Source organism: Osmerus eperlanus, chromosome 14 (assembly GCF_963692335.1).
Source record: "Osmerus eperlanus chromosome 14, fOsmEpe2.1, whole genome shotgun sequence".
Classification (NCBI taxonomy): Eukaryota; Metazoa; Chordata; class Actinopteri; order Osmeriformes; family Osmeridae; genus Osmerus; species Osmerus eperlanus.
Window position 1 is genome coordinate 5,398,641 of NC_085031.1, and position 24,328 is coordinate 5,422,968.

Genomic DNA, 24,328 nt, shown 5'->3' on the forward strand with positions numbered 1-24,328 from the left:
TTTTTTTTTGCTTCTCAAATATTGAAAATGCGCTTTAAAAGGTTTGATGAAACACTTGATGACAAAAGTTCAACACTATTTTATTCTTAAAAATATATTACAATGATTCACAATACTAACCTTTAGTGTTGGCCTGAGAGATGCAATAGGCCTGTTTGTTTAGAAATCACATCACAAACTGGATGATAATCGGAGGGATGAAAAATAAAGGAAAAAGCAATACAAAATGAATTTTAAGGGATCCCAAATGTGTCACTTCCAATACAAACCAGTGTAAACACAAAAACATTTTACAAATCCAAGAAAAAAAAGAAAGAAATCTATTTCACATCACTCATTTATTATACCTCTCAGTCTGACCTTTGGAGGGGGTAACTAAGACAAAATAGGTCCAAGATAAACAAAGCAGTAGTCTAACCACGGATTGCAATTCGCACGAGTGCCCTTAGGTAAAGTCTTCACATACAAAAACACGCAACAAAACAACACCTATGTCGAGATTATACATCCTTAAAATGATGGCTAACTGCTGTAGGTCCGTCGGATAATATGTTTATTTATGTGAAAGACCTAATTTAGTACTAAGGAGATAATGAGTTTGTGATACTTTCCCACTTGATTGTGTTACTGATATGACCATGGAAAACCAAATGACATTAAACAACATAGTAGGAACTGCAAATATAACCAACTTCCTTTTCTAATTTAGGAACAGTTCCAATGAAAGAAAGATGTAACAGACTATAGTTGTGGGAATTATGACAAAGGACTTCGAAGACGACTTGCACTAGTTGGGCAGTTTAACAGTTCGACCTTGTGCCGCGTCACTCAAACCCCGTTACCTTCAAAACGTTGTCCTTGATGCGTTACAAAGTCGACTTAAATCCAAAACTTAATATATAACGTGGTTTTGATATTGGACCACTGGAGTAGCCTAGGTTTAACCCTCGTGCTGCCTTCGGGTCACATGACCCAAAGGTTCATAACGAACCATCGTTGTGTTTACCCAATTTTACCCAATACAAAAACAAATAATTTTCTTTTAACCATTCCAATGTGGGGGGTCTGAGACAGCCCGACAGTTAAAAGAAAATGCTTCACTTTGTTTTTGTATGAGGTAAATTTGTCACAATACGACGGTGGGTCACAATGACTGATGGGTCAGAATGACCCGAAGATAACACAAGGGTTTAAGTATCGATTTTATCTGTCGAGCTGGATAACTTGAACTGGAAGACCAGCCACACTCAGACTCACGTGAACAATGGCAGTGAGATTTCTGGGTGAGTGTAGACATCTGTCCAGTTGACCAGGCGGTGTTGGATACACGTAGCCAGCAAAGTTCTCAATTTAAAAGGCATCTGGAACACGTAAAAGATCCTTTGGCCGTGGCTAGGCATATAAGGTTACTGGACAGTGATAGGTGATGGTCTTTCAAAATAGGCGTCATAAGAAGCAGCATTTCCACATCAGAATTTAGGTAAATCGGAACGGATTTGAAATGAAACTACAGATTTCGTCTGAACTTCACCATGACATAATACAAATATAACGTAGTTTTGAGTGGGTAGCCTTCTTTTGTGTAGCAGCAATAGGACCAAGGAGAGGAACTGTAAGCACACAGCCAGCCATGCACTCACTATTCAACAATGGAAATAGATTGGCAACACCTTGTTTTTAACACTTTCTTTCTTTCAGGTGCATTTGATTTAGTCTGCCAAACATCAAACTTTCAGGTCTATTTTTACTTTCTGAGTCCTGCTACCTGTAAATCAAGTGCACCTGAGTATTTAAAAAGGACAACTTTCATTAAAAGGTATATTCAGGCTACATGATTTGGCCTCAGCAGAGAACCAGTTTTGTCCCTGCTTCACTCTGGAAAAGTTGATGCAATTAACACAGGTGGATACCAACATCCACAGCACAAACAAAAACACATTTGCATATTTAACATCAAAAACCAAAATAAGAAAAAGATGTACCAAGACCACAAAACAGATCCACAGGATGGAACCTTTTACTTCTCGCTCCACGTGTGGTAAAGCTCATCGTGAGGACCATCTCCATGGTTACTCAAGTCCACACTCGTTTACCGGAGGATCAGTGAAATCTCAGCTGACCACGGTACAGGTTGTTAAACACCAAGAGGCTGCCCTCTTCACACATGGGGATAGAAAGATACAATATAGAAAAGCAAAGAAAACAAACACTGACGTAGAACTGTATGAAAACATAATGAGAGAGAGAGAGAGATGGCTGAAGGATGGCTTGGGGCAGCACAAGGAGGGTGCAAACTAAGAGTATATAAAAAACAACAACATCTAAACAAACTTCACAAATACTGCAAAAATACTCCCCTTAACTACTGTGATTCAAAACTGTCAATAGAGCAATGCTACAGGCATTGAAGGAGTCGGGAGTCCACAACCTTTCCCAGCACACACCAGGTTTTGATGGACAGGAGCCTCAACCAATCCTAGTCATACTGATGGGTCCATAGCAGCCGGTCTGAAGTCAACGCTAACAGAGGATGGGGCAGGGTAGAGGAGGTAAAGCTGCACTGAGCCAATCTGAAACGGACGTGTACAAATGACCCGTCAGTGTCCAGTTGATGAGGTGATAAGGTAGGCGGGAGGATGAAGTGATGGATGAGGTGGAGGTGATATCTGGTTGAGGTAAAAAAGCAAAGTGCTCTGGTATGGGGTGACGTCCATGTGCTTGTTAAAGTCTACTCATGATGCATGACCATGTACCTTGACTGTGCATGAGTGTCAGAAAACACTCCTAAAGTACAGTATATACAAATGCTATAAATTATTCGCTTCTGATGCTCAAATAGTCTTTAAAGAACAAATAATCTAGTGATAACTATTTTATGTTTTATGTTTATATTTTATGTTTATGTTGTGTTCTACAGCATACTCTGTTGGACTGGTTAACTAAACTCCTCCAAAAAGGCACACGTATGGTCTCTTATTACCTAGCACAGAGAACTTAAACATCCTCACACGGATAGGAATAGCTAGGCATTCCAAGTGCTTCAGAATTAGTACTCAACACCATCCAGTTCTATCATACCAGTCCTATCTAAATTCTTTTTTTTAAATAATTCAGGTACACTAACTCAACTGACAGTGAGGAGACTCAACCATGGCCCTGTTGTGTCTTGATCTGTGTCTGGTTTATGAAGTGGGGGCAGCAAAGCATTGTGGGAATCCTCAGTCCTCCAGGCCCTCCCTGGAGAAGAAGTCCTCCAGCTCGCTCAGTCTCTCGATCAGCATGACGTCCAGGTCCACTTCGTCCCCGCGCCCCCTCCGGGCACGTCCTCGGGGGCCGCGCAGGGGGGGCAAGTTGGTCCGCGCCTTGCGTTTACGTGGCAGGGTGAAATCGGGGAAATCCAGTATCCTCTTCCTCTTCTGGTGGCCGATGCAGACCAGAGAGCCGTTCTTCTCCTTGGGCTCCTCGAAGATGGTCTCCAGGCTCCTGGGAGGAGGAGTGTGGGGGGGGGGGCAATGTGTTACGAGATCCAAGAGAAGGAAATACGGAAAGAAAACGAGAGGAGGTGGCAGAGGAGGGCCTCGGAACGCTCACCTGTTGGGAGTAGGGGATTTGTAGTTTTTATTGGTGTAGATCTCCTCCAGGCTGAACTCCTTCTTCTTCAGTCTGGTCGCCATGGAAACGGACAAAGATTCGATCGTGAGAAACTAATTGTTCAAGAGCAGGAGGACATCTCCAAGTACAGGTGGACAAGTAGTACCACACTTTTGCTCTAATATTAATGATTGGATTGCTAGGTTTGTCTCGACAGGTGTCCACGTCAGGGGACAGGATCATAGATGTGAGGGTGCTCCGCTCACCTCTTTGGCTTGGGCAGGCCCATTGGCGTGAGGTTGTTGTCAGGTTTGGGGACGGCCTTCCTTATGCGGATCTGGGACACTCTCTTAGAGCGCTGGCCTGGCTGGGCCCCCACACTGGCATCATACTGACCCCCCTGAAGGAAAGAGGGAGGAATGGACAGAAAGGGAAAGAGGTGTGAATAAGCCGGAACGCAGCACCAACAGTATTGAGCCAAAATCCAAAGCAGTGACACCCGATACTTGAGCCTATAGGAGGGCTTGCCCCGCCCCATAAGTGTTGCCCTTGCTGTCCTCACCTCCCTGGCCGCCCCGCGTCCATGCAGCCCCGGGTACTTGACGTTGGCTCGGGCGAAGCTTGGCACGGGCTCGGGTGGGAGGAGGTCCAGACGCATGGCCTTGGGGCTGTGGGCGTGATTAGTGGGGGCAGGCCGGTCTGCGGCGAGGCGAACCCTGCGGTTCCGGCGTGTAGGAGGGGAGGTCAGGGTTGTGCTAAGGGCGGACACACAATCACAAGGTCAACGTTCAAGCTGAGGACTTGGTTAAGCTTGGACTTGATTTTTGGAACATTCTGGTAAAGTGAATGTGTGTGAACCCACTCCTTATCTGTGTTTTAGCACGGCTCCACCTCTACGTTACAGGCCCATCCAAACAATCGCTGTTCAGATCCCAGCTACTCACCTTGATGTGGAGTTCCTGCTGCAAAGTGCCACAATCCCACCACCTCGAGCATAACTAAAAACACACAAAGTTTAGGTGAGATGTCAACAAGTAATTTATAAAAACAATTTGATTAAAATATTCAGTATGAATCCTTAGAGATGCATGGATGTGTGTGTGTGTGTTTGTGTGTGGAAGGGGCACAGACCTGTGGTCATTGTCCAGTCCTGGGGGGCCAGTGTAGTCCTTAAGGGGGGAGAGCGGGGGGTTCTTCACCTCAGACATAACAATCTGACAAAGCACCATTTCCACAGCGACTGGCGACAGCCTCATGAGGGGTGCGGGTCGCCTGTGTCTGAACCAGAGGCGGAAAGAGGTGGGAGACGAGATAGCGAGCGCCGTGGAGAGGCCGGCCTGGGAGGAGAACCCTCCCTGGGAGGGGAAGGGGGTGGAGACGGGGAGCAGGCATGACAGGCTCTGCTGCAAAGTGGAGGTGGTTGTTAGATAACCGTCTCCAGCCCTGCCTAGCGGCTTGTGCAGGGGTGGGCTGCTGGTACTGTGAGGGGAAAGAGCCGTGGGGCTGAGCTGCAGGGGGGAGAGGGGCAATAGAGGGCTCCCCAGCATCACCAGGGGCTGCCAGTGGTGGGACCCTTGGGTCTCCAGCTCTGGCAGGGGGGGGGGGCCTCCCTGGCTACCCCCCTTTAGAGCTCGCCTCCTGGACGAGGAGTGCTCCTTTTCCCGGTGGCGCTGGAGCTTGGAGTTGAGGCAGCGTGGGAGGTTGGCAGGGCCCGAGTGTTTGTCCCGGAGCAGGGGGAGCTCAGGGCTGAGGCTGGGGCTGCTGGACATCATCTGGCTGGCTGTGTCCGCTAGCTGGAGCAGTAAGGACGCGTGGCCATCGTCACACGACGAACGGACGTCGACCAGCAGAGCTTTGGAGGAGCCGTTCCGCGGGGAGGGGAGCTTGGACGCCACAGGGAGCCCGTCAAAGGAAACCCTGGCAGAGTGGAAGGGCAAGTGGGGTCGGTCAGAGACTCCTTGCCCACTCTGAGAGTCCCCTCCCCTGGACGCACCCTGGTGGGAACACTGGGCATACGAGCCTTGCTCTGCAGACATCTGGCAGCGTGAGGAGGATGGAGACTGCTGTCTGTGCAGGGTCAGGCAGAGGGAGCCTGTGCCTGAATCACCAGATCCTGGCATTCCCCCTCCACCACAGGAGACCTTCATACTCTCTATGAAGTTGTGGTGCTGCCTCTCCTTTGCCACCTGGGTGCGGGCCCCAGCACCTGCCAGCCATTCCTGGATATGGATGGGGTGGTGGTTGCCCTGAATAGACCCTGTGGCTGAGGGGGGGACTTCAACACTGCAGAAGGGCTTCTCTTCCCTTCTCTTCCCCTTCTTCCTTCTCTCCACCTTCTGTTTCTCCTCCTCCCGAACGGAATGGGAGAACGTGTGGTAAGTCTGGGGTGGACTAGTGATGCCTGACAGGATTTGAGTGCAAGGTGGACTTGTAATCCTTGGCTGACAGTGAGTGCGGGATGGACTAGTGATGGCTGGCAGGATTTGAGTCCGGGGTGAATTAGTAATGCCTGGCTTATGGTGAGTATGAGGTGGACTAGCGATGCCTCGCAGGGTTTGAGTGTGGGTTGGGCTAGTGATGAGTGGCTGATAGAGACTGCAGGGTGGACTATTAATGCCTGGCTGGTAGTGACTCCGGGGTGGACTAGCTATCTCTGATAGTGGGAGACACACTCCAAACGCCTGCCCAGGCCTGCTCCCTCCTAGCGAGGTAACGGAATGTGAACAAGCCCCTATGGGGATCAACGGGACCCCAGGAAGCACGCAAGTGGTCTTACTACTGGTCATGACTGGGCACTTGGGAACACCAAGTGAGGCAGATGTCAAACGTGAGTGGGTGTGTGAGTCTGAATGGGAAGAGTGTGGGTGTGGCTGCGGCTCAAGTCCTTTCGTTAGTGCCCTGCTCCCCTGGGCTTCCACTGGTTGGCCCGTCAAGGAAGGAAGAGGCGTGTCCTGGCTATCGCTTGACTCGGTGTCCGCTAAAGCAGAGTTGACCAACCAGGTGAGGGCATCACGACCCTTCTCAGCGGCAAGCTCCATGTCTAGGTCATCAGAGTCTGAGACGGGGGAGTAGCTCCTGGGCCTGCCCGTCTGTGAAGCACCCCCCACCTGGGATGGTTGTCCGGATCCAGAGACCCTGGCTGTTCCTTTCAACCCATGTTGTCCCTGGCTGTCCATCCTCATGTCTGGACTGGCATTGGCTGTCAATGAGGTCCTTTTCCAGGGACACATAGTGATACTCCCCTTGTCCATGTCTGATTCCGAAGGCGCTACTCCACATGGAGGATTTGGACTGTGAGGTAAAATCTTGGTAAATTCCATCTTCTCTTCTTTCAATATTTTTGGCTCCTTTGCTGTTGGGATATGGGAGTTGGAGTTAGCCATGGAAACATTTAGGAGTAACTTTGCCCATCTTGCTCTTACACCTAGATAGAAGCTCCACCACTTACCCAAGCCATGTGCAGGTGAAAGTTCCAGGCCATGCTTAGAAGCTATGATGGAGGACATCCCCTGACACAGCTGATCCACCTGGCTGCTAATCTGTGCCAGGCTGTTGCTGTGCGCTGTGCCCTGCTGGCATAGCTCCTCCACCCTGCGCTCCACGACCTCCAGACGCTGGCACAGCGAACCAAGCACACCCGAGAGTAGGTTCTTCATTTCAGCCTGGTGGGCGACCAGGCAGCGCTCCAGGACGCCCAGCTGCTCCCCAGTGGGACCAGCAGGAGGGGCAGGAGAGTAGGTGGTGGGGGAGGCCCAGGGGGGAGCTCTTGACAAGCTCTCTGTGGGAGAAAGTAGGAAGACATGGGTAGTTGACGCTGAAAAGTCTAAGTTCTCTGTATAACGTAACACTTCATTAACAAAACGTTTTAAGATATTTTTCAGCATTTCTTAAAGATAGTGAGAGATAGTGACAGCATGAGAGGGACGGAGGACATGCAGGAAATGGCCACAGCCTACATGGTACGCGCTCTAGCCAGTGAGCCACCGGGGCGTCCCCACTTCATACATTTTAAGATTAGCAGATAATGATGAAAGCCCCTTGTCCATCCATGTTACCTTCATGACTCGTGTTAATCCACGGACTGCTTTTCATGCTTTCTTTTTGAATACTCTGGAACGGAAAAGGACAACATAAGACAGTAGGTTCCAATGCACATATCTACAGTGAGGGAATAAAGCTCAATATTGGACAGAACTACATTTCCCAGCATTACCTACCTGGAGGTCTGTCATTGGTCTATGTGTTGTGTTGGTGTCCCCAGGTGCAGAGCTCCCATAGACCTGGTGCAGACTGTGGGCTGAGCCCATGACAGTTGTGGTCTGTCCCATTCTCTGAGCCAAATCCATTACTGCTAGTCTTTCTCTACCCTCTGATGGTCTGTTGGGCTGAGGAAACGTGACAGACCTAAAGCCCACGTTCCTCTGGCCCTGGTAGGACTCTCTGAAACCCACGACCACCCGCTCCTGGAGGTGATGGGGTAGAGGGGTAGGTGACTGGGTAGGGCATGGACCTGGAGAGTTAGGCACATGTGGACCCCCTTTTGAATCAGGTGGTCCAGACGAGAACATCATCTCATGGGCTAAAAGAACATGGTGGCAGAAGATGGACAAGGAGGTTAGTTATTTACCGGATTCGTTTACTCGGTGCATCAAGGGTGACTGATGCTTTTTACTTCTAAAAATGAATGGAAGATAAACGACTCGGATTACGCAGCGATATTACTCGTAAATTCTTTGTGGCGGCTAAAGAACACACTGTACAGTACATAACGTTAAGCTGAATAATCATGCACGCGTTTTTTGGGTGTCTGTTTTGTTACCCTGACATTTGGTTGTTGACTTTGAGCGAGTAACTATTTAGCAAGCAACCTTAATTGGTCAATCATTACCATCTAGTTCTCCCCTCAGAAAATATTTATTACATGTATACGTTTCTGGGCATTATTGCACATTGAACCATGCGAATGTGTGAGAAGTTGACGCAAATGCAACGGTAGATTCGGGCCCCAACGCTGCAGTGCATGCTGCTAGCAAGCTAGCTATGGTCGGACTTATCGGGCCCTGTACTATACAACAAGCAAATTGCCAAATGGTCGTTATACAGGGGAAACCACTAACCTTGGCTCGTCTTCCCTCTGATCTCTGAAGCAGCCGGCGGCTGTGGAAAGTTTGCTTCAGCAAAGGTTCCCCTTCTTCAACACCGAATTCCAGATTGCTGATCCATGTCGATGTCCCGTAGCCGTATTTGCCGCTTCCGGTGATCGGACCTAGGCTACACGACAGTAAAGTCGGAGAGAGTTAACCCAGTAATAAGCCCATTATATCAAACTATGCACAAACACATAAACATTTGTAATATTTCTATTAAGGAAGCTATCAATCCATGTAGATAAATGTTTCATTTGGCCAACGTAGTGGTTTTCAAAATAAATGTATTGACGACATCGTGAGCAAGCCTCAAAAAGCATAATTTCCGGTTGATTACAACAAAATATTCAGAAATAAAAGTCACAAAACAAAATCTACTTTGTATTATTTTTATGTGAAAAGTAAACTTTCTTTACCAAAGAATGGTAATAAAACACACCGGATATAGTTACAATAACATTAACAAGATATTACTATTCCATTAAGGCTAAATAGCTATTCAAACCAATCAAATCAAAAGAGTAAATGTTTGGGTTCAATGAGTGATTCAGAAAACACTAGCTATTGTGCTCCCACAACATGGGAAAAACATTTCAGGAAAATTAGAAGAATATGATTATGCCAAAAATGCATAAATGGTACATTTACAGTCAACAGGGGTATGGGAGGAGTCTATCTATAGTCTACTACACCGATATTGGCCGGGCTTCCCAGATTCGTTAAGAAGCTCTTCTTAGCTCTTCTTAACGAATCTGGGAAACCCTGCCATTGATGTTACTGTAGGTCGCCCACCAATAGGCTAATAATAAATTGGAAATTGATTTTAGAGAGAAAAACGATCTTAATATAACAAACAAAAAGTAATTCACCCTTATGTCATCAAAACAATTTTTTAGTTGAATTCAGTTTAGTCCACCAATAATAATAACATTCGGGTATGGGGAATAATATGAGAAAACATACTTTAGCGTCACCTTCTAAATCGGGGTGTACATGGTTATAGAAGAAACATTGGCCGGGTTTCCCAGATTCGTTAAGAAGCTCTTAACGCTAAGAGCTTCTTAACGAATCTGGGAAACCCTGCCATTTTGTGTTGGCTTTAAAGGAGCACAAGCTGTTAGACACAGTCATCCCCCTCAGGCAGCATCAACCAATTACTTGCAGTAACGTGCCTGTTGGTCAACTACCAACACGGACCTTTATTCAGAACATGGGTCAAGCTTGATGTACACAAGTGTACATGTGTAAAATTGCTAGCAGCAAAATAATAATGAGCTTATCTACGACATGTACCAATGATTTGTGTTGCACATTTTGTGCACATTTTGACCATGATGACAGTGTCCCACAGGAAATGTTTAACAAGGTTACAGTGGCGACTGGTCATTAGGGGCAGTGCCCCACCTGTTGTCAACAGAAAGAACTGCAACAAAATTATGTTATTTTTTATCTCTCGAAGATTACTTCGTATAATTTCTTATCTATATAGCATCTTCCTAAATTGCATATCATTCATTTGTGTTATTATTGTATTTCATGTTCATTGGTCCCTGCCTTGCTGCTTCAGACTGCGTTCTGCCGATTCGAGTTCGCAGAGTTGTTAGCTGTTATCAACGTCAGAGATGTCGCTATGCCACTGCATACTTCTATTCTATTTAAAAATTAAAAATAAAACTATTCATCAGTATGCAGTGGCATAACACTCCCCCCAGCCCCCCAGTAGTGAGGTAGCATCAGTCCCCCCCAGCCCCCCAGTAGTGAGGTAGCATCACTCCCCCCCAGCCCCCCAGTGGTGAGGTAGCATCACTCCCCCCCAGCCCTCCAGTGGTGAGGTAGCATCACTCCCCCCCCCAGCCCTCCAGTGGTGAGGTAGCATCACTCCCCCCGAGCCCTCCAGTGGTGAGGTAGCATCACTGGTCGGTACCCAGCAAGGGGGCCCGACCCCCCTAGAAGAGATGCTGAGTGAGGGGGATCTGGCCTTCCTCAGAGACGCCAGCCCCCCAACACACACACTCTCCCTGACAACGGAGGGCCAGGGCACCGGTGGGGGGGGCACTCAGGGAGGGGGGGCAGGAGGGCCAGAGGGCCCCCAGGAGAAATGTGATCTGTCAACTTCAGGTGATAGACGCTGTATGATACGCTCTGTAAGATAGACACTACCTCTGTATGATAGATACTACCTCTGTAAGATAGATACTACCTCTGTATGATAGATAATACCTCTGTAAGATAGATACTACCTCTGTATGATAGATACTACCTCTGTAAGATAGATACTACCTCTGTATGATAGATACTACCTCTGTAAGATAGATACTACCTCTGTAAGATAGATACTACCTCTGTATGATAGATACTACCTCTGTAAGATAGATACTACCTCTGTAAGATAGATACTACCTCTGTATGATAGATACTACCTCTCTAAGATAGATACTACCTCTGTAAGATAGATACTACCTCTGTAAGATAGATACTACCTCTGTAAGATAGATACTACCTCTGTAAGATAGATACTACCTCTGTATGATAGATACTACCTCTCTAAGATAGATACTACCTCTGTAAGATAGATACTACCTCTGTATGATAGAAACTACCTCTGTGTGATAGATACTACCTCTGTATGATACTACCTCTGTATGATAGATACTACCTCTGTAAGATAGATACTACCTCTCTAAGATAGATACTACTTCTGTAAGATAGATACTACCTCTGTATGATAGATACTACCTCTGTGTGATAGATACTACCTCTGTGTGATAGATACTACCTCTGTAAGATAGATACTACCTCTGTAAGATAGATACTACCTCTGTATGATAGATACTACCTCTGTAAGATAGATACTACCTCTGTAAGATAGATACTACCTCTGTATGATAGATACTACCTCTGTAAGATAGATACTACCTCATAAGATAGATACTACCTCTGTATGATAGATACTACCTCTGTGTGATAGATACTACCTGTTGGGATTTTAACCCTGTGAATGCTGGATGTTGTGCATTAGCCCCTTCAGGGCTCCTGTCAGAGACCACGCGTCACCAGGTGGAGTTTATATTTTTACTTGGTAGTAAGATGGTGCACTACAGGCAGTCACAAACTGTACATTGGATCAATGAATGAAAGAATGAATGAAGTTTCTCAAAATAAACCCCAAAAAGGTACATTAATATCACAGATGTTATATCTGCTATGATCTGACATTATTCAATAGGTTATTAATCACTCAACAACAATACGGAAATAAAGTGTACAATTATCACACTGTGCCATTAAAATAAACATCCTCTCTAGAATAGTAACGATTAGCACCACAACAAACGTATCACACGCTAGCTTGGAACTGACGTCATTAGCATACGTCAAAACACACTGTATCAGTATTAGGACCCCAGGAAGAATAGCTTTCAGCTAATGGGGATCCAAATAAAAATAAACAAACAAACAAACAAAACCAGTTTGACTGTTCTTACTCTCGTAACTCCTTCAACTTCTCTTGACTCTCAACTTTGTTTCAACCTTTCATGTTCTGATCCCCCTCTACCTCATCTCCCTCCCTCCACCCCTCCTCCCATCTCCTCCTCCCATCCCCTCCTCCTCTTCCCCCCAACTATGCCCGTAATGAGGAGGAACAGAACCTGGTGGCGTTTCAGCACCGAGGAACCATCCTCTACCGCTGCTGCCGGCCGCTGGCGCCGGGGGAGGAGCTGCTGGTCTGGTACGGAGAGGAGTACGCCAGAGACCTGGGCACCTCCTTTGACTACCTCTGGGACAACAATAGCTCCACCAGAGGTACCTCCTCTTAGTTTCCTCTTCTCCTTTGACTACGTCTGGGACAACAAGAGCTCTACCAGAGGTACATCCTCTTAGTGTCCTCTTCTCCTTTGACTACCTCTGGGACAACAAGAGCTCCACCAGAGGTACTTCCTCTTAGTGTCCTCCTCTCCTTTTTTCCTCCCTCCTCTCCTGACATATCTCCTCTCCTTATGTCTTCTCTGTCTTTTCTGCTCTTACGTCTCCTCCTCTCTCCTCTTCCCCCTCCGCTTCTCTCTCCTCCCTAATTTCGTAAGAAGTAGAGGACTGATATACAAGACCATTTGAGTGAAGTTAATTTAATGTCAATAGTACATTTGTCTCTCTTTCATTACTACCTCTAACAACCATTAAACCCACAGACCAGGATTATAACCTATTAATCCCTTCCCTTACCAAAGGTTGTCATTTTAAAACTATCCTGTTTGTATTTAATTGTATTAAATGCATTATTTTGCTCTCTCTCTTTTCCAGGACCAAGGATAGAGTCGTCCCAGACTCAGGTGTTCTCCTGCTCCCAGTGTCCTCTGTCCTTCACCGCCCAGATCTACCTCCACAAGCACATCAAGATCACCATGACCTGTACGTCTCTCTGCTGAGGAGTGGAGAGATCAGACCAGAGACTCTGTCCTCCTCTCGATATTGAATGCTACTGTCTGTCTCTGTCTGATCTATACTGTGAGCATAATGTTGTTATCGTACCTCGCTTTCTTGCCCTGCCTAGATTTCTCCCCCTCACTCGCTAACCACCGCAATCTGCACCCGGCCCCCTGATATAAAGTGCAAGGTTTATGTTCTCTAGACCGCTTATTTGCGACTATAAACTTGGCGGGAAGAAAAGTAGAAGAATGTTATGGAATAATTTGTCTTAATAGATCAATACGACTGTCAACCAATTTCCCAATTGGAACCTCATCCCAATAGGCCTATATATCCCGACAATAACAGGTCACGGGTCAAAACATTTATTAATCAATAATTTGACATGAAATACAAATATTAACAGTCAGCTGAAACATAATTATATAAAATACATGGGATTTAACAGCATTCGTTTACAACATTGGAGTAGAAAAAACCCAATGTAAATGCAATATCAAATTAAATCCTAGCAAGGGGCTACACTTAGCAATATGTGAAAGTTCTGTTTTTGTAAATAAGTTTAAAACGTTCAAATGATTTAAGAATAGCTCACAGTTTTACACATTACTCTGAGGAGCCATTCTCTGGTGCCTGTGTACTCTATTTCCTTCTTGGAAAATATTTGCCAAATATCTCACAACTCTCCATGTCAGACTATTACAGGTGCATCATACATTTGTCTTTCCTTTGCATTTTTATGTACAATGTTCAGTTGTGGAATAAATACTTTTTATACTAGGTTTGGACCTATTGGTTTAAAAGCTTGCATACCCAATACAAATATTTCTTTTTCTACAGCTTGCAGTGTCGCTATTTGTCCACTAGGTAGAACCAATGTCTTATTTTATACTGTTGGGTGAATTGTCACTTTATGAACAATTTCTTCATGATAGAAAACGTGGTGTCTCTCTGGTTGCTCTAGGGCAGAGTAGTTTGAATATAGCTGCAAGTAGCGATGGCGGATTCCTCCTACAGATGTCATAAGTGTTTTGTCAATTTTACAATATTTTGCCATTTTGAGGAGGAATTCGCCAAATATATTTCTTGAACATATTTGTAAGAACATTTATTTTCTCTAGCAATACTTCTCTTGCAACATATTTCATCTAATGCCCTTGCATCCGAACTAACCAATCCTGCTGCTCACCATCGAAACGGAAAGTTGATCGAGAAACCTCACCCTACTCAACAGCACGCATGCGCAGTGGCACTAGCTTTGAGGTTGGTTGTGTTTGTGTTGACAGCAGCTGCAGCCACCAGTAAATGCAGTCGCTGATGTTGCTCTATAGTGCAATGTTATGTCAACCGTTTTTGGAATAATACACTATTTTGGAAACAGGTAAGATACTCGACACCTCTATGTGTCTCTCTGCTGAATGACAGGCGTCTCAATTTTTAGATGTTATTGTAGATAACAGCTAGAGCTAACGTAAGCTAGCTCGCTAATGCAGTTTAGCGAACTACTGCCTGGTACAGTAGTGCTACTGTAGCCTAGCTAGCGTTGACATCGGGTACCATAGGCAGATCGAGGAAAGGCCTTAGCTACGTAACTAGCTCTAGTTTCGTGCATTGCAATGTTAACGTTAGTATGCCAGATGTGATGTTCGAAAAAACAGACTTTATAGTACAAACGATATGTTTCCTCCCAGCTAGCTAGCCTAGTTAGCGAAGACCAGACACCTATAACGGGTGTGTTGTTGCTAGCACCATAGCTGCTTTTTGCATTGAACACGCAATGCGTAACGTTATCTAGACTACCTTGCTGGTAGCGTTTTGTTTCCTTATCAAGCTTTTAACCTCTACTAGCTTGCTATAACGGAACCAGCTACATATTTTCACAGCATTTTTTATGCAGGCTAGCTGTCAGACTTGTGTGACAAGACAACTCGGTTTGCGATGAGCAGCTGTTGTCATGGGAACGCGAACAGGTTCCATGTCTCAAGATTCACCTGATTATCAACTTGCGGAAACCACCGTAGGGCTCAACAACTAGCGACAGCTTTTCCCTACGAATGATATGCAAATATATAGTTTGCTAAAACAACCGTGCCTTTCTTTTTATATGGAAAAAAATTATCCCGTGCCTTTCTTTTTATATGGAAAAAAATTATCAACACAAGCCCCAATCTGTATACGTTAGATTGGCAAGATGTCCCCTCTTAAATGGAAAAGAAAAACGAATTCGTTTAGCCTACGTATCTATCGAACAAATGCCCAGGTGTTTGTAAGAACCGTCTCATACTGTAGGCTAAGTCAGGCCTAGACGACTTCTCCTTTGTGGATGACCTGGTTGGTATTCTATGCCCGAGTACCACCTGCTCGAGCTTTTCATCCCAGTTTTCTACACTTCTCTCTACTCTTCTCGGTTTCCATCTGCAGTCAAATCATCTACACTCCTTCGTTCACAAACTCCCATTGGCAGGCTTGGGTTTCTACTCTGTTGCTTTTAAGCACATTAGTATGCAGGGCGCAGGGACGTCACCTCCACACACTCAGAGAGTCAGGTAGTGTGGCTCCCCGTATGCTTGTATATAATGTAGAAGTGGAAAATATTAGTAGTTAGGAAGCAGAAGTGCTGAATCCAGGCAAGCTTAGGTGTGTCAGTAGTACTTGGGCCAGAAGTTGTTTGCCCATATTTAAATTCGATATTGTGCAATTTCTTTAGGGAAGGGCTGCGGCACATTTCCTTACTTGTGTTGCTGTAGCAGGACTGGCTGCAAACTAGGGACAGATTCTCACTCTAAACGGCTGTCTGACTGAATGAGCTGGCTGCTGCGGAGCTCACTGTTCTGTTCTGAATGAGATGGTTTATCATTGCACACACACAGACACTTACAGCACACACTCTTGTACACAGACACACCAACACAATGTGAATGGGTTAAGCCCTCTCCTTTCTTTCTCGAATACATCCTCTCTCGGCATTCTCTCTCTCTCTCTCTCTCTCTCTCTCCTCTCTCTCTCTCTCTCCTCTCTCTCTCTCCTCTCTCTCTCTCTCTCTCTCTCTCTCACACACACACCCTCATACACAGACACCAACACAATGTGAATGGGTTTGTCTCTCCTTTCTTTTCTCTCTCTCTCTCTCTCTCTCTCTCTCTCTCTCTCTCTCTCTCTCTCTCTCTCTCTCTCTCTCTCTCTCTCTCTCTCTCTCTCTCTCTCTCTCTCTCTCTCTCTCTCTCTCTCTCTCTCTCTCTCTCTCTCTCTCACTCACACACACACACACACACACACCCTCATACACAGACACCAACACAATGTGAATGGGGTAGGCTCTCTCCTTTCTTTCTGACTCTCTTTCATACCTTTCTCTCTCCTCTCTCTCCTCTCTCTCTCTCTCTCCTCTCTCTCTCTCTCTCTCTCTCTCTCTCTTCTCTCCTCTCTCTTTCTCTCTCACATACACACACACACCCTCATACACAGACACCAACACAATGTGAATGGGGTAGGCTCTCTCCTTTCTTTCTGACTCTTTCTTCATACCTCTCTCTCTCTCTCTCTCTGAAATCACTGCTGTGAGTTAGCTTTAAGAGGATGCCTCAGTGCTCGGCTGCCGTGCTGTCCCTGGTGAGAAGCAAAGGCCTCAGCTGGCAGCCTCAGGTTCAACCATTTAATTTGCAGAGGGAGACTGATGGAGAGAAGGATCTGGAGGGAGATGGATGGATAGATGGAGAAGGTGCAAGGTGGGTATTAGGAAGGGGTGTGTTAGGAACTCGGGGCGGTACTAGAGCTGGAAGGAAGTCCTTCCGAGGCGGAAAACATATGACACTCCTGCCAATGAAAACCTCAACAACAAGAAACCAGTACAACTAGAACTTCTTCCCTTTCTGTATGTTAAGCTCAGACTGATCAGTGTCAGGAAAATCTGGGTTGTTGACCCAACCCAGACCCACAGGTGGTCTGTCTGTCTTAAGTGCTAACAAGAGTCTCCTTCCACACATACTCGACCATGCCTGGATACTCTTTTAAAGTGTGTCTTGTCATAGATGCGCTGAACATTTCATTGTGATGTTTCTTGTTAGAGGGAAGGGTGAAAGGGGTTGTCATGGTAACACACAGCTGGCAATAGTTCTACAGGAAACTGCTCCCTGCTGCATAAGCTCAGCCCCCCCCCCCCCCTCCTTCTTCCCTCCACACTCTTTTCTTCCCCTACATGGATTGAAAGAGGGAGGGAGATGGAGAGAAAGAGAGAGGGAGGAAACATTAGCTTGTGTTAAGTCCTCTGTCCAGGGTCTGCAGCGCTAGTCTCTATTTGGCTCTAATGCCCAGCCCGAGGCCGAGAGAGAGAGAGAGAGAGAGAGAGAGAGAGAGAGAGAGAGAGAGAGACGGGGAGAGGCTGGACTGTGTCTGCTTGACAAGGCAGCCATTATGAGGCAGGGAGCGGAGCAGAACAAGGCAGGGTGTCAGCAGGAAACAGCGGCGTCCTGTGTCTCCGACGAGGGGGGACCGAGCTCAACATGGGAAGGAGCGTGACTGAGCATCATCTGAGGCAGGGCTAGGCCATGATGACCAGTCAGCAGCTCCTGTGTTCCGCGTTTATTTCTCACCCATTTTTGTCCCTCAGTGACACAGAACCTGTCAGGCAACTCACCTGCTTTTGCCACAAAGCTGAAAAAGGACACCCGGCCTCAATGGTTCCGCGTCTCCACAGTTGAACAGCGGCCATTTTATGCCGGCCTGAAACCTGCACCTTTTAGATGACCGCCCGAAAGTACAACCGAGAAACCTAGCTTCATCCAACACATGCTGTTCTGTGCTGATGATAAAGTTGTGTGCGTGTGTGTTTGCACACTCCCATGTTTGTTCCTCATATTTCTTAATTGTTGGGCCAGGGAGGAGGAGACAGACAGAAATAGCACGGTATGGACTTGACCCTTGGCCAAAACCCTCTGTTGTACTTCTCTTCCTGTTACTCACTGGCACCTCCCGTTCTCACTCCGCCTTCTAGCTCTCTCTCTCTCTCTCTCTCTCTCTCTCTCTCTCTCTCTCACTGGCCCTCTCCCCCTTCCCCTGAGCTGCATCTCTCTCTCTCTCTTTCTCTCTCTCACTGGCCCTCTCCCCCTTCCCCTGAGCTGCATCTCTCTCTCTCTCTTTCTCTCTCTCTCTCACTGGCCCTCTCCCCCTTCCCCTGAGCTGCATCTCTCTCTCTCTCTCTTACGTCCTGTTCCTTTCTTCTTCCATCAAATCTCTCTTTCTTACCTCACCCTCTCTTTCTGCACTCTCCCATCTCTCTATGTCGCCCATGTTCTCCCTGTCTCTCCCCTCTCTTATCCGCCCATCCCATCCATCATTCTCCCTCTATCATTCTGTCTTTCTCTCTACCCATCCAGTCTCTCTGTCTATCCTCCTCTCCCTCTCTCTCTCTCTCCCTCCCTTTCTCTCACTATTTCCCAACAACTCACACATTGGTCATGGATGATCTGCTACACTTACAAATGCTGCATAATGTAGCAGGTTCTAAGTTCCTGTAGAAGTGAGCAAGATGTATGAAATAGATGAAATAAGTGAACAGGTAAGGCTTTATGTTTCTGGGCCCATAAGTGCCACTGGCCGAGCCAGGAGACTTCCCTCTGTCTCCAGCCTGGGCTCTGCTATGGGGCTGTTTTGCATGGCCGTCTGCTCTGCAGGCCCGGGGAGGCAGAATGCCTGTCATGTGATCTTCCCTAGGGGAGAGGGAGAAAAACAATCTTTCTGCTACCTAGTCCAGTTTGGTATTTCTTTAGAAAATCGCCATGGGGATGAATGATGTGTTGGATTGGATGGATGAGTAGATCGATGAATGAAACGATGAGTGGTGGGATGGATGGGTGAATGAACAGCAGGAAATACCGTTTGTGACAAGTTCTCCCTCATCCACTCCCACTTTGGCCTCCTGTTGTCCGGTGCCTGATTTTGCATCTTCATATCTTTGCCCAGTATCACATCATAGTGGCGAATGACAATCTACCTTTTGAGACCAGACGATCTTGAACAATCCCAAACTAGACAAAATGCTTTTCATGGTTTCATCTCATTTCCTTTTTTCCTTCCTTCTTTCTTCTCATTTTCTTTTCTTTCTTTCTTTCTTTCCCCAGGTGATTTTGCCCCTCATTCCCCCTCATTCATGTGCCTGCCAGTGGCTTGGGTTAGCAGTCATGGATGACAAGGCTTCGGTGGGGAAGATTAGTGTGTCGTCGGACTCAGTGTCCACCATCAACAGTGAGGATTTTGTCCTGGTCTCCCGCCTGGGGGACGAGACCCCGTCCTCCACTAATAAGTAGTAGCGATGATGAAAAGACAGGACTGAAGGTAAGACTCACGACCGGCCCCCAGGAGAAGAGGTGCCGCCCTGGGCCCCGACCAGACCACGGTTCTGTTCACTCTGAGATGATGGGTTATCACCTTCTTCAACTCACCTTCTCATTGGCTAGTTGTACAGTAGCCTTGTAATTCCATATTGGAATCTGGTTGGCCAGTCCTAGACCTATCCAGTCCCTCTCAGTAGCTGCATTAGGGGCCCAGTGGCCCATGTTTATCAAATGACTCAGAGTAAAGTGCTGGTGCAAGATCAGGTCTTGGCCTGGTCCATATAGATTCATTTAAAAATAACAACTGGTCCTCTGTCGAATCTTCTACTTTGAGACAATCTATAAAAATGGGCCCTGGTGCATGTCTGGATGTGTCTCAATAGGTGGGGTACCATGAGATGGCTATTGGTTAGAGTATTAGAAAAAGAGGGCACTGTAGACTTTTGCACGTACCCATTGTACTGTAGTCACTGAGTAGATTATAGGTTCAACACATAGGTACAGCATTGTAGGGTCGGGTCGTTCAGGTGTTTTCGTGTTGTCTCGGGTCTTACTTAAATTGTTCTTTGTGCGCACATGCGCAGTGCAAATGTTGACTACTCTCTCGGCACACGACAGGTCGACGTCAAGTGGATCCCGATAAAATAACGTGTATCCACTGCTCCATAACGCTGTTCCTCACCTGTGCCTTCAAGCCACCAACGTAACATCTTAAGTAAGGTGGGAGTGATAGTATCAAAAAAGAAATCGAGTAGACCCGAAAACGGTGAACATATTACTATTTTTGAAATCGAAACTATACGTGACAGAGTAAACGGTAAAAGTGAATGCTGATAGCCTGTAGACGGCATGGTCATCATTCTGCTACGTTTTCCACCTGCATATGTTTTGATTGAGCAGTGAAAGACATGCAGCTGAGTTGATAAATATGCCTTTCTTTCCCACTAACTTGTGGTAGCCTACTTCTCCGATCAAGAAGAATGTTTTTGTGAAAAACATTTGCTTTATTTATTTCATGCACATGCAATCGGATCGTTACCAACAACACAACCCAGATAACACAATTAATTAAAAGTAAAAAATAAAATGTAAAACTTCTAACGATTTCTTAGAAGGTTATGCGGGCTGAGATAAGTGGGCCTCCTAAGCCTTTTCAATGCTGGAACAATCCTAAAATAGGGTCATAAGGACAGTAAAAATCTTATGACTTGGCTAGCAACATCTAGGCATAGGCATATACACATTCGCATCAAATATATTAAAAAGTAGCCTAAATTAAATAAAAAAATCTGTAAACAGCATCGAAGAAGAAGTTTTTATTTTACCAGGGTAATTTCTTTACTGACGGGTAAAGTCCCGACCCGAGCTTTGCACTGCATAATCGGACCCGACCCGACCCTGTTAAATGCCCATTGTTTCAACACTGTCATACAGTAGCACTAGCGGCAGGGCTTTCCTTCTTGGACCAGTGACATGAAGTTCTCCATATCTGAAAACACCCCCGATTGAATGAAATTCACTCTCATACTGTAACCAAACCAAACCACCCAGAGCAACCATGCTGTCATGCCTTTTTCACTCACTCACTCACTCACTCACTCACTCACTCAACTCATCACTTCACTGCCCCCTCCCCCCCTCCCCCCCACAAAGCAACTGCGTGTTGTGCTGGTTAGACCCTAGGATCTCATTGGTTTTGGTTGTTGAGGAGGCAATGCTGCAATGTCATTCCCTGTTTAATGTCAGACTGTAAGGAGATGACCATTTTATGGGTCCCTAAACAGCAGTGAGGTAGGATGGTATGGAGGATGAGCTGCAGAGAGGAAGGGAAGGATGGATGGATCGGGGCTGGATGGAGAGAGGCAGGAATGGATGGATGGAGAAATCAAAAGAGGTCGTCCATGGAGGGAGAGCTGCAGATAGAAATGGATGGATGGATTGGAGGTGGGCAGCTTTTTAGAGAGGTATGGAAGGATTGCTGCAGAGAAAAAGAGATGATGAAGAAAAGAAAAAAAGGAATGGGTGAGGGCGTAATGAAGGCTGGCATGAAATAGTGATAAGGGAGGACGTAATTAATGGATAGTTGAAGGGATGGAGGGAGCAGTGCTCTCATCCCGTGTGTCTCACATCCTCCTGTTTTAGACTGTTCCATCTACACAACTAGTCTGACAGGCTTTTTATTCTCTATCTTTCTCTCTGTCTCTTTCTGTATCCGCATATAACCCTTACGCCCACTGACATTGTGCACAAATCTAATCATTTACAGTTCTTTCGTCTGGAATGTATCCATAAAGAATCCTTTTTTAAAGTCACTATTACTGAGGTAGTATCTGAAATGAACCAGAGGGTGGCGCCAGCAGAGCAACAAATGCCCACTACGAATGCTGTAATAGTACCTCCAACAGCAGCGTACCCATCACTCTGCATACAACTCAAGCAGAAGACCAGAAACAGAAAAATATGAAGGGCAGAGTAGGATCAAGGAAAGTCGGTTAGCAGGCGGCTATTTTAGCTGTAGCCCTCAGTTACATCTTTCTACAATTTGATCCCCACCCCTCATATCCCATTCATCGGTTTGGTCAATCAGGTGTGGTTTCTACCCCCCCTACCTGTTCATCTGTCCCCCCCCTCCCCCTTCCTCTCCCCCTCAGTCATGATCAGGTGCAGAGGCTTGTAGTGAGGGGGGTTTGTCCTGTCTAAAACCTGTTGTTTGTTACGCAGGTGATTTCTGAGGAAGGGGTCAGCTTTAAGGTCAGTCTCCCTTTCGCTCTTCTCTCTCTCTCTCTCTCTCTCTCTCTCTCTCTCTCTCTTCTCTCTCTCTCTCTCTCTCTCTCTCTCCTCTCTCTCTCTCTCTCTACTCTCACACTCACTCACTCTTTTTCTCTGTCTGTCTGTCTCGGTGCTGTGCATATGTGGTGATATTGTCTTGGCTGTCTGTTATTTGATTGGCTAATGAGTTCATCGACCGATAGATGTGACGGCCTTAGCTATGCTTGGGTTGCTGCGGTGGCGGTAGTTGATGTGATAAGGCTCCCCATAGGCAGGCCTTGGAACAGCTCCAAAGCTCCAAGTTACCCCCCCCCCCCCCCCCCCCCCTTCCCCCCCACTATACTCCTTGAGCCTAGTTTAGTTAAGCTTAGTTTAGTCTATCCTAGCCCAGCCAAGCCTGCTGGTCAGCTCTGTGTTTAGTGGACAGATACAGTGGACCTAGTAGTAGCCAATCCTATCTTATTGTCTATGGGACTACAGTAGTTGCATTTGACGTACAGTACATGGTAATCCACATCCAGGTAGTATAGATAATTCACACTGTAAATTAACTTACTAATCATGGATGCTTCATTGGGCTTAATCAGACATTGAGTTAACACCTCCCACCACGAGTCACAGATCTCCCTTCCCTCCAAATGCCTCCTGGTAATCATTAAATAACAACCCCATGACTGGCACCAGCTTAGGTCTATAGTATATGTTGCTTATGGCAAGATGCCAATGTCCAGGCGCTGTATGCATTTCCGTACCAGCTGCAGAAAGGGCTTAGCTTTCAGCTTCCCAATTACTGTTGATCCATAGCTGTATTTCTACACAATGGACCTTGGTATTGCATCAGTACTTCTTAATGTATACATGTCTGTGTATGTGACTGTGTGCGGTGTGTACGTGTCCGTGTGTGTGTCGTGTGTGTGTGTCAGATCGTGGGAACGGCAGTGAGCAGCAGCTACAGAGGGAGCTGGAGGATGTTCTGATGGAGCCATCTGGAGCGGAGCAGGGGGGCGGGTCTGGACCCAGGCTGGACCAAGAGGCCGGGGGGGACCACGGGGACCACCCCACCACGACAGCACCGTCCGAGCCCAGCTCCGATCCTCCCAGCACCCCCCCACTTAAGGTGGAGATGGTGCTGCCCGTGCAGACAGCCCAGGAGAGCGAGCTGAATGAGAGGTCGTACAGAGGTGAGGCAGTCCCGTTAAGTTTACGCACGCACGCACACAATCTCTCACTCGCTCTCACTCTCTCTTTCTCTGCCCATACCCCCCTCACCCAATGTGTATGTGTGTCTCTCCCCCCCCCCCCCACCCCACACCCCCCACCCCACCAGGAGAGGAATCTTCATCAGAGGGCAGCCCCAGGGACCCCCCATCCCAGACGAGGACAGCGTGGTGTTCAGCCAGCTGACCTACCTGGGCTGTGCCTCGGTCAACGCCCCCCGCAGCGAGGTGGAGGCCCTCCGCTGCATGATGACCACCCTCAGGGGGCTTGTGCCAGCTGCCCATCGACGTCACCCTCTCCGTGCCTGGCGTCTCCGAGGGCACTGTCAGGTCGGTGTCCCCCCCCCTCCCCGCACACACACACACAGCCCCGCGCGTACAAGCGGCGACGCGAAGGCACACGCTGCGTTTTTTCTGACGGCGTCTCCGGTGGGCTTTCTCCTCAGGTTGCTGGATCCTCAGACCGGCACGGAGATCGCCAGCTACCCCATCTACAAGATCCTGTTCTGCGTGCGCGGCCACGACGGCACGGACGAGAGCGACTGCTTCGCCTTCACGGAGAGCCACCACAACGCCGAGATCTTCCGCATCCACGTCTTCCGCTGCCAGATCCAGGAGGCGGTGAGACGCACACACACACACACTGAGGCACAGCTATGGGCACACACACACACACACACACACTGAGGCACAGCTATGGGCACACACACACACACACACACACTGAGGCACAGCTATGGGCACACACACACACACACACACACAGCTGCCTATGCACAGACATACATACATACATACACAGTAACTGCAGTGACAGATGAGGAACTGCAGGTGGAGCTAGAGCTCCAGC

General features: G+C 47.1%; 2 protein-coding genes and 1 pseudogene across 2 annotated transcripts in view; 2 read left to right on the plus strand and 1 right to left on the minus strand.

Annotated features, from left to right (window-relative positions):
• Positions 1-24,328, plus strand: part of prpf4 (pre-mRNA splicing tri-snRNP complex factor PRPF4) — a 75,225-nt gene that overhangs the window by 43,283 nt on the left and 7,614 nt on the right. The window lies entirely within an intron of this gene.
• Positions 1,996-8,991, minus strand: wu:fi75a02 (uncharacterized). The gene is made up of 10 exons (XM_062478973.1): positions 8,709-8,991; positions 7,809-8,170; positions 7,647-7,701; positions 7,040-7,369; positions 4,723-6,943; positions 4,536-4,589; positions 4,154-4,346; positions 3,858-3,991; positions 3,592-3,663; positions 1,996-3,483 (listed from the first exon to the last, which is right to left on the minus strand). The coding sequence occupies exons 2-10, from the start codon at positions 8,160-8,162 to the stop codon at positions 3,219-3,221; spliced, it is 3,678 nt and encodes a 1,225-aa protein (XP_062334957.1). The 5' UTR covers positions 8,163-8,170; positions 8,709-8,991; the 3' UTR covers positions 1,996-3,218.
• The window catches only part of LOC134033868 (rab GTPase-activating protein 1-like), a 2,176-nt pseudogene continuing 928 nt past the window's right edge, over positions 23,081-24,328 (plus strand).

Excerpts from the sequence above, each read along its gene's own strand:
- wu:fi75a02 (XM_062478973.1), bottom strand. The coding sequence starts at position 8,162 with ATGATGTTCTCGTCTGGACCACCTGATTCAAAAGGGGGTCCACATGTG. Across the intron at positions 3,992-4,153 it reads GACGCGGGGCGGCCAGGGAG|GGGGGTCAGTATGATGCCAG; the intron begins GTGAGGACAGCA and ends TCTTTCCTTCAG. Across the intron at positions 3,484-3,591 it reads AAATCCCCTACTCCCAACAG|GAGCCTGGAGACCATCTTCG; the intron begins GTGAGCGTTCCG and ends TCCTCCTCCCAG.